The sequence below is a fragment of the Rhinolophus sinicus genome, linkage group LG01 (genome assembly GCF_036562045.2).
Source record: "Rhinolophus sinicus isolate RSC01 linkage group LG01, ASM3656204v1, whole genome shotgun sequence".
NCBI classification, from domain to species: domain Eukaryota; kingdom Metazoa; phylum Chordata; class Mammalia; order Chiroptera; family Rhinolophidae; genus Rhinolophus; species Rhinolophus sinicus.
Genome location: NC_133751.1, coordinates 69,885,938 through 69,900,178, shown reverse-complemented (window position 1 = coordinate 69,900,178; position 14,241 = coordinate 69,885,938). Strand labels below are relative to the sequence as shown.

The following is a 14,241-nucleotide window of genomic DNA, read 5'->3' as shown; positions in this document are numbered from 1 at the left end:
TTAAATTATAACTATATCATTATGACACCTAAAAAAACCATTAATTAAAATATTATCTATTTTTCAGTCTGTTCAGAATCTCTGTCTCATTTTGTTTTTCAATAGCTGGACTATTCAAAACAGGATCTAAACAAGGTCTATATATTGCATTTAATTGGATGTCTCCTGAGTCTCTTTTAATCTAGAACATTTCCCTCTCTTTCTTGTTGTTGTTCTTTTTTTTTCTTGCCATTTGCTAGTTGAAGACATTGATTTTTCTCTTTTTTTTCTGTAATCTTTCCCATATTCTAAATTTAGGTGATAGCATCTCTGTGGTGTTGTTTGATATATGCCTCTGTTGCTCTGTAATCAGGGACAGCATGCTTTTAATTTGAGAATTTTCCTGCCACATCATTGTGTTGGATTTATAATATATATATGTAAATACTTATGAATTAATATTGTCTCTTCTTTAAATGTTGTTAGTACTTCCTTAATACTGGTTTAAACACAAATGCGAGTCTAGTTGATAAAAGTCACATCTTGATTGTTTAGGTAAAAGTCGGGAATTTTGCAAGTGGAGAGGGGATTTGAATGACCAAAAATGTTCTTTGAGGTTGTTTTTGCTTTCTGTCCTTCCTCCCCTGCCTTTCTCACTGGCTGAAGAGAGTTAATCATGGAAAACATGCAGCCAAATTCCTTGGATAGTCTAACGAATACTTTAAAGTTCATACAGGCAAGTTGTATTCAAGGGTCTGGCACATAATATTTAAAAATCCCTATAATTGATGTTTTACCCTCTTCACTAAGAGTCCTCTAAGATTCTTAAGAATTCCTAATATAAAACTATCTAGACTTATTTTAAAGTATCCTCTGATGACTGAAGATAAAGATCTTCATTGAAGTATGTTTCTTGCTGTTGATTGTGATTACTTTTTAGGAACCTTTGAATACCATCTGGAGTGCTTTTTTTTGCAAAGTTTAGACTTCAATACAGCTAGAGATGACAGAAGGGAATGGTAGTGGGGGGTTAGACTCCCTTATTGTGATAAGAACAAGCTGAAACTTTTTTTTTTTTACTTTGTGTCCTCACTTCTCCCATCTGGATTGAATGTTCTCATTGTCCCCCATCACTCACCACTCCCGTCTGTGCTCCTTTTCTCCCTGTCGCATCATCTGATACTTTTGTTCTTTCCTTAATGGTTTCCCTTACCTCTGCTTTTAGATGTTTTCAGAATGTAATAAAGCAAAAGTTCAGCAGCAAAGACAAAAGGAAACCAAGAAGGAAACTTGTGTAATCAGTGTCCTGAGACATCATGCCTGCATTCTAGCCGTCCTCACCTTTCTCGCCAGCCCCGCCCTGCATCACCCCAACACACCTGGCTAATTCTGAGGTGCCTCAAGTTGCTGAGGTCCTGAAGAGCTATCCTCCTCTGGCAGTCCCAAAAAGCCTTTGTGCATTTGAGACTGTTGTGAGCGTGTGGGCCCTGTGTGTCTTTATCTATCAGTCTGTCTGTCTGTGAGTGTGTGTGTACATGTCGACACAACAGTAAAATTTACAGCCACCTGTTGTAATAGCCTCAGTCTGCAAGAATAACACAGCCTCCTTATTCTACCATGAAAATACATTTATTCCTGTGGACCTACTTCCTTGGGATCTTTTTGAGAAATGAAAATATCCTCGTTGGAGATTATTCACCTACCTCCGTATATCTAGTGGATAACAATTATTTTGTTCAAATGAGCAGATCTTTAAATGGCAAAGAACATGGTGTAAGGGAAGAAAAGTAGAATCCATTTGCTGCTGTGTTTATTTGTCAAAAGAGCAATCGGGTACTATGTCTACTAGCAGAGTTTTTTTCTTCTCTGCACTGGGATATAAAATCTTGAAGGTGGAGGAAGTGTGTAAAGGAACAGAGTTTAGGAAGTTGGGATGATTGAGTAGGAGATGAGGAAGTTCTGTGGAGATGGACTCTGAGCCAGTGGGAGGGTACAAGGTAAGGGACGCTTGCAGAAGCCGGGAGGTGATGTTTGAAGGAGCAAGGGTCTGGGAATATTTGCCGGCAGTAGGTGTTTGACGTGTGTGGGGCTGTGTGGAGAGGTGAGTCTTGTTTGCGGTGATGGAGGAGGCTGAGGAAGATTTAGTAATAGTGAGAAGAAATATTTGCCGAAAAGGAGAGTGTGTTTGCAAAGGAGGAGTTGAGAGGATTGAGGGTTTGACTAACGATGGTGTTTGGATAGGGAGGATGGGGAAAATAGGCTGCTTTGGGATTTCTGAAATGAGGATATTGCTAGAGAGGAAAGCGGTTATTCCTAAAGCTTCTAATGAGCTCCCCGCCATCATGTTTTCTTGTTGGGATTAGTGGAAAAAGAGGGAGGTGTTTGTGTCCATTGTTCTCCACGTTTAAGCTTGGAATTTGGGGCTAAAATAGATTTCTCAGTTTTCCCCTTTTAGTCCTCTAAAAGCTTCCTCTCGGGCCCCATCTGCTGCAATTGGTCTTCACAGAAATACCCCCCAGCATTTATGTAAAGAATGGCGCTGCTTCTGAGGGACTGTTCTAAGCTGGTGTCTGAATTCAATTACATGTCATCAGTACATGCTTTATTTATAACATTGCTGTACTGTCAACATCACTGCTGAAAGAGACCAGCCTGTCGACAACCAGTGTTCTGGGAGAGCTTTGAACACCAGGCAACAATCACTGTCTGCGACAAAATACACTCCCAGAGCCAGTCCCTCGGCTTTAAGGGCCCTTGTAGGACACAGGTGGGGAATCAAACTTTATTTTAAAGTGGAAATTTTAATGTACAGCCTCATGATTTTTTTTTAGATTACTTTTACTGAATTTGCTTCTGTAATCTACATCCCTGCCTTTCCCCAGCAATATAAAATGATTTCTACTTTTCTATCACTTGCTCTTGTGGTCTCCCTTTGATTAATTTCTGCTGTATTGGGTGATCTAAGAAATGTCTGTGCATGGCAATGTAAAGTGGCAAGTAACATGGTGTATAATTCAGGACTCTCCAAATTTGCTTGTTAGAAACTACCTGGAAAATTCCCTTTACATAAGCATCTCCTCCAATACAACACAATTCAACACAACACAATGCAACACAACACAATGCAGCACAACACAGCACAGCACAGCACAGCACAGCACAGCACCGCAAACACTTCATTTTAATTTGTTTGTTTTTTAAAGCTTTACTTCCTGGGTATATTTTCATCACCTTGAAACCAAGATCACTGCAGCTCTCGCACTCACAGTGCTGTAAATTCACTGTTGGTGATAAGCTTCACTGTATTGTTATTTGGTATAAATGAAGCTGGAGGATTACATATTTTAAAACAAATGTCCAAATTGTGCCAAAGAGAAAAGAATCTACCAGGAAACTTTTACACATGATCCTTGAAATTAGAAATCAAGTGATTTGCTTCTCTAGGGAAAAAGTACTGGGACTTTCTATGGTATCTTTCTGAGATCGCTTCCTGACTCCTGGCATTTTCTAATGCCAGAGATGATGCACATTTCAGGTGATAAAATAATAAGAGCTCTGGGGGATTAAGTTTGTAGATTGGAAAGTAAACCCAAACATTTCAATATTTCTTTCCTTTTAGACTTCCCAGTGTTGTCTTTTCTCTCAGGTGGGCACCAGATGCCTTCTCCAGACCCATTCTGTGGATATGCATGCAATATAAGCTGTTAAAGCCCATGCTTCCATAGTCACATAATGTAGTAATTTTATAATCTCCCTGAGACTTCTTCTTTGTTTACATAAAATGTACAGGAAATCCAAAATAGACACGCCAGTGTAGAAACCTTGGAGTCTCCTTGTCTCCTCTCTTATATATGTTAACACAGACCCCTCCCACCGGCCCTCTCATGTTTGTCATTGGGCAACACCTCTTGCAGTGCTCCTCTCACCTCCCACCATCCTAGCAGTCTCTGATGTTTTGTCTGCAGTGCTCCATCATAACTCATGGTCCACCATTGCTGAGGCGTTACACCCGATCTCTTACACTGTGTTCTCTACCCTCTGGCCTGCACTCTCCTTGCCCACACCCTCATCCTCATTCAAGGTACATTACTGGTTACTGTTGTTGACATAAGAACATCCAAACTTATAGAGAATTTTTATAAAAATTTATTTGAGCCAAACAGAGGATACAAAAGTGCTTCCCAGAATGTCAGTTTGCAGCTTCTTTTATGCATTTAGAATTAAGGAGGGAACTTATATAAAGAATAGTGCATGAAGGTGGGGTTGGATTACAGGATAGTTAACAGGATTATGTGCTCGCTTGAGAGTAGTTTCACTTCTGAGGGGTCTGAAAAGAGGCATTTCAAAGGTGTGTTAACGTAGATGCACAGAAACAATGGACAGGGCTTGCTTAAGGCAAAGATAAACGTTTTATTGAAGAAGTTATATGCTTGGGATGCTTGGGTCATGACTACCCATAGGGTTTCCATGTGGGAATTCTGCCCGTTTTCAGGAATTTTTTTCGCTTTCCCATTCCCGAATCCCGAGAAAAGTTGGTAGGGAAATCGGGAAAATCGGCTCCTTGAATCCAGGTGGTTGGTAGTATCGGCCATCACTTTGTGGAAACGATTCATTGTGGAAAATAGAAAACAGTTTATATCTCTGGATTTGGGAATGGGAAAGCGAAAAGAATTCCTGAGAATGGGTGGGAATTCCCGCCGGGAAACCCTAACTCTCCACCATGACTTACCTCGCTAGGAATTTATGATCAGATTACTCTGTGAGGTTACTTTGCATAGAACCCTTTTTGTCCACACTGTTCTAAGTTCCTCTATGCTCTTCCCATTTCTTGACTTCCACTCATATGATCTCACCTGCAATGAAAAGAATACTCCAGAAATATGGTAGTGAGGTATTAACAGCCATCATTGTTCACTCCTGGGGCGAGAAAGGCCACCTGTGTGGCTGATTCTCCACCTTTTGAGTTGAGTTGATTTGTGGGATTAAGAGATATCAGTTGAGACAAGTATACCTATGCACTCAGCTATGGCAAGTAAACAACTTCAGGAAAATGAGTGAATTCCATATTTGTACTTCGTAATAAAATTTTAAACATACAACTTTTTATACATCCTTAATAGAGCCAATAAAGTTCAACTGAAAACTGGAGTATTAAATGTGAATATCCCTTTACATATTCCTTGGAATGTCCTTCCATCCAAATCATCTGTAACTTTCTTCTACAAATATGTATGGTGGGGGAATCTTGCATGGCTGTCTCTCAGGTGTACTTTACTATTTGCAAATGTCCTGCTTGTCTCTTCCCTGGAGACTGCAAAGATAATCTTTCAGCCAACACTACTTTGGAATATTTTGGTATTGTATTTTGTTTGACCAACCAAACTGCTTCAGTAATTACATTTTTTGATTTTTTTAAAAAGTGTGTGTGAGGAGGAGAGGGGACCAAGTGTTGTCGCCCTGTAGGTAGTAAGAAACCTGTAGTAGTTTTATACTATAGGTTTATTGGCCCAAATAAAGAGGGAGCAGAGTTTGGTAATATTTCATTTGGGTGATTAAGTAGCATTTGCAGCTGCAAACGGATTGCAATATATTAATACATTTTTATCATCTAAAATGACATCAATATCTTATACTACTGAGTCAAAAATTAAACTTTTAAGTATCCATTTTGACATAAGATGTTAAGCTCTTCAACTCTGTACTGTTAGAGTAAATATTTAAAATGCAGAGTTTGGGTTCCGTGCTTAGTTTTGACTTCTATTTAATAACATCTGCCCTGCCTTGCTGTCTGGATTGCTGTCTCTGCACATTTTGGGAATACCTTTTCTATCTAACTTAGTCTGTTTCCCATCCTGTATACATTATCTTAAAACCGAAATCTTTCCCACTAACTGGCTTTAATTATTTTCTGAAATGTCTATTTTAACACTTTCCTTATGCATTTCCTTTTGTATCTTTATCTAAAATACCCTAAATGGTTGAAGGATGCTATCCAATTTAAACCATTCTTAGGGTAGGCATATGGCTTGCGGAACCCCAGAGGACATATCTTACATGGTGGTAGAGATAGGAAAGGATTAACTATGAGAGAGAAATATATGATTCTTAAATACAGTTTATCCCAGCAGAGTTACATCCTAGATTTTTACGGATCAAGATACAGAAAATAACTGTTGCTTTTTCCCACACAATTTTTGTTCTGTCAGAGATAGGACATTTGCTGGATGTACCAGTAGACTGGCCTCAAATAGGTTTGGCATTTTGTTTATATCCTTAATATCATAAAATTTTAGGTTTGGAAGTAGCTTTATGCTACCATTGGATAATATCATCAAATTCCCTTTCCTCTAATAGGTCTTAACTAAATTGTTATTTCTTTCTACCATAACTTCCCCAGACTACCACTCTCACTGGGTTAGCCCCACTCCATGCTCCTTTACCAATCTGTCAATCAATCCTCTATTAAGGCATGTATCTCACTGTTACGGCATTTGTTCGTACATGCATCTCCCTCTTAGGACTATAAGCTACGTCAAGGCAGGAAATGGTGTCTGACAACATACTTCCCAGTGCCTAGCTCAAAGCCTGGTTTATGGTAGGCCCTTAATGAAGATTAACACCTTCCTAGTAACAAACAACTCACAAATCTCAGTGGCTTAAGACAATCTAGGCTTGGCAAGGACCCTGTTCCATGGTGTCCTCGTTGAGGAGTGCAAGCTAGTAAAGCTTCCACAAACTTGGATGTGTGCTAGTGATCTTAGCAGGAGGATGGAAATGATGAATCATGCTCTGGCTCTTGAGGTTTCAGCTTGGAACTGACATGTCACTTTCATATTTCATTGATCAAAGCAAGGTCCATAGCCACATCTAATGTCACGGGGACAAGGAAGAGCAATGCCACTATGTTTCTGAAAGAAGGACAGGAATATTAGTGAGCAACACTAATGCCTGTTAAATCAATGTCTGATTGTCTAACATGTGGTAGCCACTTGATACCTACTTAATGAATGAAGTACCTAAAACTATCTGTTGAGATTTTAATTTTTTTCTATAAAATAAGCAGAACCACTTCAAATCATGAAATATCCTAGTAACTACATTTTTAAAAACGAAGATACTAATATTATTGTCAGATGTTCAGCAAACATTTGGATGCTTTTTTTGTAACTACTCTGTTCACTTTATTCATGTTAAGGAAGGTGTTACATTTGATTTTGTAGTTTTTCAAATGCATTAAGTATGGAATGGATAACTTTGCATATTAACATTTTTTCCTGTGTTCTTTAGAAGAGTCCAAAAAAATGTTGAAGTCGTCAAATATTTACATATTAAGTTAGTATGAGCAAGACATTCTTTAAAATAAGCTAATTACTGACTCAAAAATTGGACAGGAGCTTAAGAAAAATGAGTCTAATAAACTTTAAAAAGAAGTATAACTATAGATTGTATTCTAGTATTATACACTTTTTTTCTGATTATTTATTTATTTATTTATTTATTTATTTATTATTGGGGAATATTGGGAAACTGTGTTTCTCCAGGGCCCATCAGCTCCAAGTTGTCCTTCAGTCTAGTTCCGGAGGGCGCAACTCAGCTTCAAGTCCATTCGCCGTTTTCAATCTTTAGTTGCAGGAGGCACAACCCACCATCCCATGCAGGAATTGAACTGGCAACCTTGTGGTTGAGAGCTCATACTCTAACCAACTGAGCCATCTGGCCTCCGGAAGCTGAGTGGCAGCTCATTGTCTTCAATCTAGTTGTGGAGGGTGGAGCTCATTGGCCCATGTGGGAATCAAACTGGCAACCCTGTTGCTAAAGCTAAGAGCTTGTGCTCTAACCAACTGAGCCATCCGGCCGCCCTTTTTTTCTAATTGTTAAAGCCAAATACATTGTGGAAAATACAAACTACTATGAGAAAGGTGAATTAAAAATCACTACTAATATCACCACCCAAATAAAACTTTGCTAACTTTTTGGTGTGATTCCAGTCCATTGTTATTGTTCTTGTAGGAGAAGAGGCATATAGACAAGGCAAGGGAAGATATTGGCTTGTAATGGGAAGGTGGCAGTGGAAATGGTAAGAAACTAGCACATTGAGAATATGTTTTCCAGATAATGTTGATAGGATTTGTTGATAGGTAGAATGAAGAAGGAAGTGATAAAAAAGTGATAGAATTGATAGAGGATAGAGGAAATAGTGATAGAGGGAATTTCTCTCCCCAGCCCCCATAATAAAAAACACTGTACTGTCCTTAGTATTCACCTATGTCTTTGTTTCCTCAATTTGAAAATATTTAATTCGATGGAATTGGCCAAGGTTTGCTGGCATTTCAGTATGGCAAACCACCAGAGATTAAGTTAGCTGGGAAGAGAAGGGACCAAGACCTAGAGGTCATCTTAATGTCAGTCCTCCAAGGGACCTGCTGAGATATGTCTCAAACATGAGATGAGATGAGATGAGGTGAGATATGGCACTGTCCTTTAGGAATGAAAGAGCCTGCAAGAGCCAGGTGGCAGGGGCAGATCCCAGCTGACAGGCAATTCTAAAGGAGAATCCCAATTTTTTTTTTTTTGAGATCCATTTCAAAAGATAGTCATGCTTTTATTCATTTGGGTTAGAAGGTAGGGAAGCCAAGGCAGAGCTTGTTGGGAAAAACTGCAGCTTTATGAGGTGATGGATACTAAACCCATCACTAGGATTTAAGCAGCTAGACTCTTTCTTGGCCCCGCTCTGTAGATGAAAAACGGTTCCTTATCGGGCTGCCTAAATTTGCCTAGAAAATCTGTGAGGCTGAGCAGGCAAGATGAAGTTCCTCAATCTGTGGCTGGGAGGGAGTGGGGAAGGCTGTGATTGAAATCGAAAACCTGTGTTCATTGAATGTCTCACCTGTGGGACAACGGAAGTCAGGAGAGGGTGGGGACAAGATAGAAATATCAGACATAATAAACCTCTTCCTTAAACTTGTAGCCTAGTTACAGAAACAAGCACATTGTGAAACTAATTACTAAACATAAGCAACACAATTTATATAGAGACCAGAAATGATTAATGTCTGAGGTGCCTGAGGAGTTGGAAGACCATCCTATCAGTGCATGACTTCATTGAGAACGTTTGTGTTTTCACCTCCATGATTATCTAAAGAAAATCTTTTTATCAGTGAGATAAAATCTTTCTATCACTTCTCATTTGCAGTGATAGTTTGTAATTAAAAGACATATTCACAGACTAAAACGTTAGTTTCTTAAGTTAATGTTGTTCAAACTAGAATCCAAAAATATTCTTACAGGTGCATGCATTTTTTTAAAAAATTGTAATCATGGAAGATAGAATCCTAATCTGAGCCTTGAAGAATGGGTGGGTTCAAATCGTAGGTGCAAAAGAGGAAGAAATGTGTTTCTGAGAGACGAGAGAGTTTGAAATCAGGGATGAGCATGGTGCATTTGGGGTACCCAGGAAAATGAAGGAGAAATCACTTTTTAAATACTCCATCCACCCTGACCTTGATATGGCAGTAATTTGGGGGCACTCTTTTCTCTATTACCTGCATTTTTCTTTTTTTTTTTTTTTAAGGGGAACAGGACTTTATTGGGGAACAGTGTGTACTTCCAGGACTTTTTCCAAGTCAAGTTGTTGTCCTTTCAATCTTACTTGTGGAGGGCACAGTTCAGCTCTAGGTCCAGTTGCCGTTGTTAGTTGCAGGGGGCGCAGCCCAGTATCCCTTGTGGAAGTAGAGGAGTCAAACCGGCAACCCTGTGGTTGAGAGCCCACTGGCCCATGTGGGAATCGAACCGGCAGCCTTTGGCGTTAGGAGCACGGAGCTCTAACCGCCTGAGCCACCGGGCTGGCCCCTACCTGCCTTTTTCTGATGGGTGCAGGAGCTATACTAAGTCTTTTTGTTGAGACAGTAACTCTCATAGACTCCTCTGAAAGAACCATCCTGTAACTCTCATGTTACTGATCAGAGTCTAACATAAAATGTTCTGTCTCTGCCAGAATGCGAATTTTGTTTCCTCAGGACTTTACTTCTGAGCAGTTAATGATTCTAGCAGAGACATCTAGAGGAAGGCCCATTGCATCATTCCTCTGGGTGTTTGCTAGGTACTCAGGAAGCAGGTGGTCTGCCTAGGACTAGAGCACTAAAGGAAAATTGTCTTTTTTAGGTACCGGCCTAATCCTGCCCAGGTACTTGGTTAGGGATTTGTTCCTCTCAAATGTCATTGATGTCGTCTTGAGTTATTTTTCTTTAGAACAAAGACATCCCAGATCAGTGGTCTTTATTCTTCATTTTGCAGTACAGTTTTGCTAGGTTTAGTACTAAAATAGAGATTATGTTTATTAATTACATTAGGTCAGGCTGCAAGGCTGTTTGTTCAGATGTGGGCTGACAAGTGCTTGGTCTTTTTAAATTTTTCTTTGTGAAGTAAAACCTCTCTCTCTCTCTCTCTCTCTCTCTCTCTCTCTCTCTGTCTCTCTCTCTCTTTTCCTTTACAGATTCCAGCAACATTATGGCAGACCATAGCCACATGCAACAGCAGCTGGATTTACAGAACAGTAGCTTAGAGGCACATTTTTCGGCGAATTCCCTCAAGAACCATTCCCAAAACGTGATGGAGAGCCTGAGCCCAAAGAAATATTCTTCCAGCCTGAGATTTAAAGCGAACGGAGACTATTCTGGCTCCTATTTAACCCTCTCACAACCTGTACCTGCGAAGAGAAGTCCTTCTCCTTTGGGAACCGGTATCAGAAGTAGCCCCTCCTTGACCAAAATCCAGGGAAGCAAGCACTTCTCTTCTGATGGACCTGACAAAACTATTTCCATGAAACCTCCCACTCCTCTACGTAGCACTTCACCCTCCCTCAGTGGGTATGGATATCCACTTGGGAGAGTGGACTTTGATCATTATACTGGCCGGGACAGTGAAAGGTCCTCGAGGCTCTCAGAGAAGCCTCCCTATTCCAAATATAGCTCAAGGAATAAATCCCATGACAATGTCTACTTTCTCGGAGGGCTGGAAGGCCGGAAGGCATCTGGCTCGCTCCTGGCCATGTGGAATGGCAGTTCCCTGAGTGACACTGGCGCCTCCCCCATCAGCAGATCAGGGGCAGCCAGCATGCCTTCAAGCCCAAAGCAAGCCAGGAAAATGAGTATCCAGGACAACCTGACACTTCAGTCCAGGGTGATCCGACACAAGGAGCCAGCATCTGAAAGCATCAGTTTAAGAACTAGGAAGTATTCAGGCAGCAGCCTGAGTCACATGGGAGCCTATAGCCGATCGCTTCCCAGGTTGCACAAGGCCACAGAGAACCAGCTGACGCCTTTCAGTTTGCCTCCAAGAAACTCTCTGGGTAATTCCAAACGAATGAAACCGGGGGAAAAGGATCTACCTCATAGCGTAATAGACAATGACAATTACCTGAATTTTTCTTCTTTGAGCTCAGGGGCTTTACCCTATAAAACCTCTGCATCTGAGGGCAATCCTTATGTAAGTTCCACCCTCAGTGTCCCTGGAAGTCCTCGAGTGGCTCGGAAGATGTTTCTGGCCTCCACCTCCTCCTGTACCTCTGATGACCTTGACCGGGCCTCCTACTCCGGGACTAGCTCTGGTCAGTCATGTCCTCCCGGAGAGCCAGACAGAGCGTTTGTGGCCAGGAAGAACTTCTCTTGCGGATCTATCGAGTTGGATGATGCAGATTTGGACAGCCTCAGACAGGCCTCAGGAACTCCCCAGCCTGTCCTTCGGGAACGGAAAAGCAGCATTAGTTCCATTTCAGGACGCGATGACCTGATGGATTATCACCGGCGGCAGAGGGAGGAGAGACTCAGGGAGCAGGAGATGGAGCGATTGGTAATCTTCTTCATCTGACTTGACTTCCCTGTTTCATTGAACAGCTTCTTGGAGACAAGCTCCAAGGATTTATGTGGGCGTATAGAATTCCCATGTGCACCGTCCACTGCTGTCCCTTTCTAGAATTTCTGCTGCTATTCTTCATCTTCCCAGATCACTGTTAATTGTCAGCTGTGGGTATTTTGAAGGCCCATATGTGCCTAATGTTATGTTACATTGTTCCACAGAGTCTCACAAGTATAAATTATTGATAAACCTAACAAAGGTAGTTGTAAATTTTACCGAATTTCTTATAAGTCTCACAAACTTTTTCTTTAAGAAAAGGAGAAAACACCAATTTGTATTATTTATAATCATCAAATTTGCTTGTCTGTGGTATGATAGAAATAATCAGTGAAATCACAATGCATTGGGAATTAGGCAGTAAAATTTTCTGTATAGCAAGTTGTCTGGAAAGTTAAAAGGTTGCCTAAATGATGCTCACCCTTTGTTCTGCACTGTATACGCCCTTCAGCCATGTCCCTTAGTACACATAGTGACTCCCAACCACACATACTCAAATTTTTTTTGAGTTGTCTTTTCCTATTTAAAATGGATTTATGATTATTGTGGAAAAATATTAAAAATAATGAGAAAGGAACAAACATCCCTCAAGAGTCCCATTAGTGAAGAGGACAAACTACTGCATTTTTCTATTCTTTTGTTTTAAACATAGGGTTTTATTTTGCTTTGTTTTTATTTTTAAGATAAATAGGTGTCAGAGATGATTTTGATTCATTAATGATGAATTATGTATTTCCTTAATGAGGGAAGCTGTAGGGTGGTAAAGCCTGGTTTACAAAAGTGTAGGAGTATCAAAAGTATTTTAGTTACTAAAAGAAAGTAGGCTGGAATAAGATTTCTGAATCACATACCAAACTAGTTAATGCCCTATAGGACAATACAATTGTAATCTTTGGATTACAATGAACAGAAACCATTGACATCTATACAGGACAAAATTTGTTTGACATTTTAGAAAGAGAATCCTTTGTATCACTCATAGTTTTTTGATAGGTTAATGTCTTATTGTTACAGAGTTTCCAAATGTCTTAATCAGTAATAGTGAATGAATACAAATATATGTACCCATAGAGAGTTTGATATTACTTGGGTGGGTCTGTTAGACGATGCTCCAATATGACAGTTCCCTTTGTTAGCCACCAACAGGTCCTAGTTCAACTTTTTGGGAGACCTTTGTGGATATTGGCTCCAAATATGAAGTTATAACCCTTTTTCCTTAACAATGGGCTTGTCATCTCTGGTGAAATGAGGCTTATTTTAAAATATGACACCCTAGGTTTGGCCTCTGCTGCATAGTCTGTTTGTGTGATTACATCCCACTAAAGGAGTACAGATTCTTATTGAGCCTATGCAAGTAATGTTATTGCCATTAAAAACTGAAGTGTCTTAGAAAAAATATTTCTTCCTAAATTCTGAGGGGCCAAGCAGAATAAGCTACCATTAAAAGAATGTTTCATTTCATTGGCAAAATCAGAGTCAACTAAATTGAAGTTTAGAGATAGATCAAGGTGAACGCTACAGGGTTTTCCCCATCAGAAAATAAAACATTTAAAATAATACCAATTTTCCAAAACACATAACCACATTTAGAAATTAGATTTCCTATATTACTTTGGCCAGTTATTTGTAATTAATTCTTATTCTTCTGCCTCTTGGGTCATTAATTTGATTTCATGAAGTCATCTATTTCTGGACTAAAAGAAGTCCTGAAAATCTGATTTAGCTGCCTAGTACTGTCTCATAATTGTCTACGTAACGTCAGCTCAGAAGCCTGTACCCATAAATCTGTTCTTTGAAATATCAAGAGTGAAGAGTGCCTGGTAAACTTCTCTCTACGAGGCTCTGAGACTGTCTTTCTTTGTTAAAGGCACATTCTAGTCTGTGACATAAGCAGAGTTTTAGGTAAGCATGAGAGAAAAGCAGAGACTATTTGGTGAGGATAAGAGTAAGTGCCCATGGTTAATCTATGGTTAATTTAATAAACAGTATCAGCAAGAAGGAGAGTTAAAACTTCTATCAGGGCGTAAGAAGTTGGTCTTATTTAGTCAGTGTTTCTCCTGAGGGTAAGAACGTATTACAGAGTGAGGACATTGACATATAGCTAGGGTCTTTCTGTAAAGTACGTAATCTCTGAGCTGTATTTATATTATAGTATTTGACCTGTACAAAATTTGTCTAGGGAAGTCTGAGCTTCTCATTTGTCTTCCTATGTACCTTCCTATGCAATTCTTGATAGTGTTGAGCTGTTAATAAGTAAGGGGCATGTATAACAAAAAACCTAATAATTTCTAGCCTTCTTCTTTTTGTCAGGTTAAGGAACAAATCTTTATGATTGCCCAGGGGTCCTCTATG

At 39.8% G+C, this 14,241-nt stretch overlaps 1 protein-coding gene across 22 annotated transcripts in view; it reads left to right on the top strand.

The window, feature by feature from the left end:
* The window catches only part of PHLDB2 (pleckstrin homology like domain family B member 2), a 227,847-nt gene that overhangs the window by 135,398 nt on the left and 78,208 nt on the right, over positions 1-14,241 (top strand). For 21 of the 22 annotated variants that reach the window (XM_074332137.1, XM_074332046.1, XM_074332058.1 and 18 more), the window contains one exon: positions 10,472-11,826. In XM_074332137.1, the coding sequence (XP_074188238.1) occupies positions 10,472-11,826 (1,355 nt within the window). Of the gene's footprint in view, positions 1-7,989; positions 8,057-10,471; positions 11,827-14,241 lie in introns of those variants that run through there. The other variant, XM_074332070.1, reaches the window with a different exon arrangement.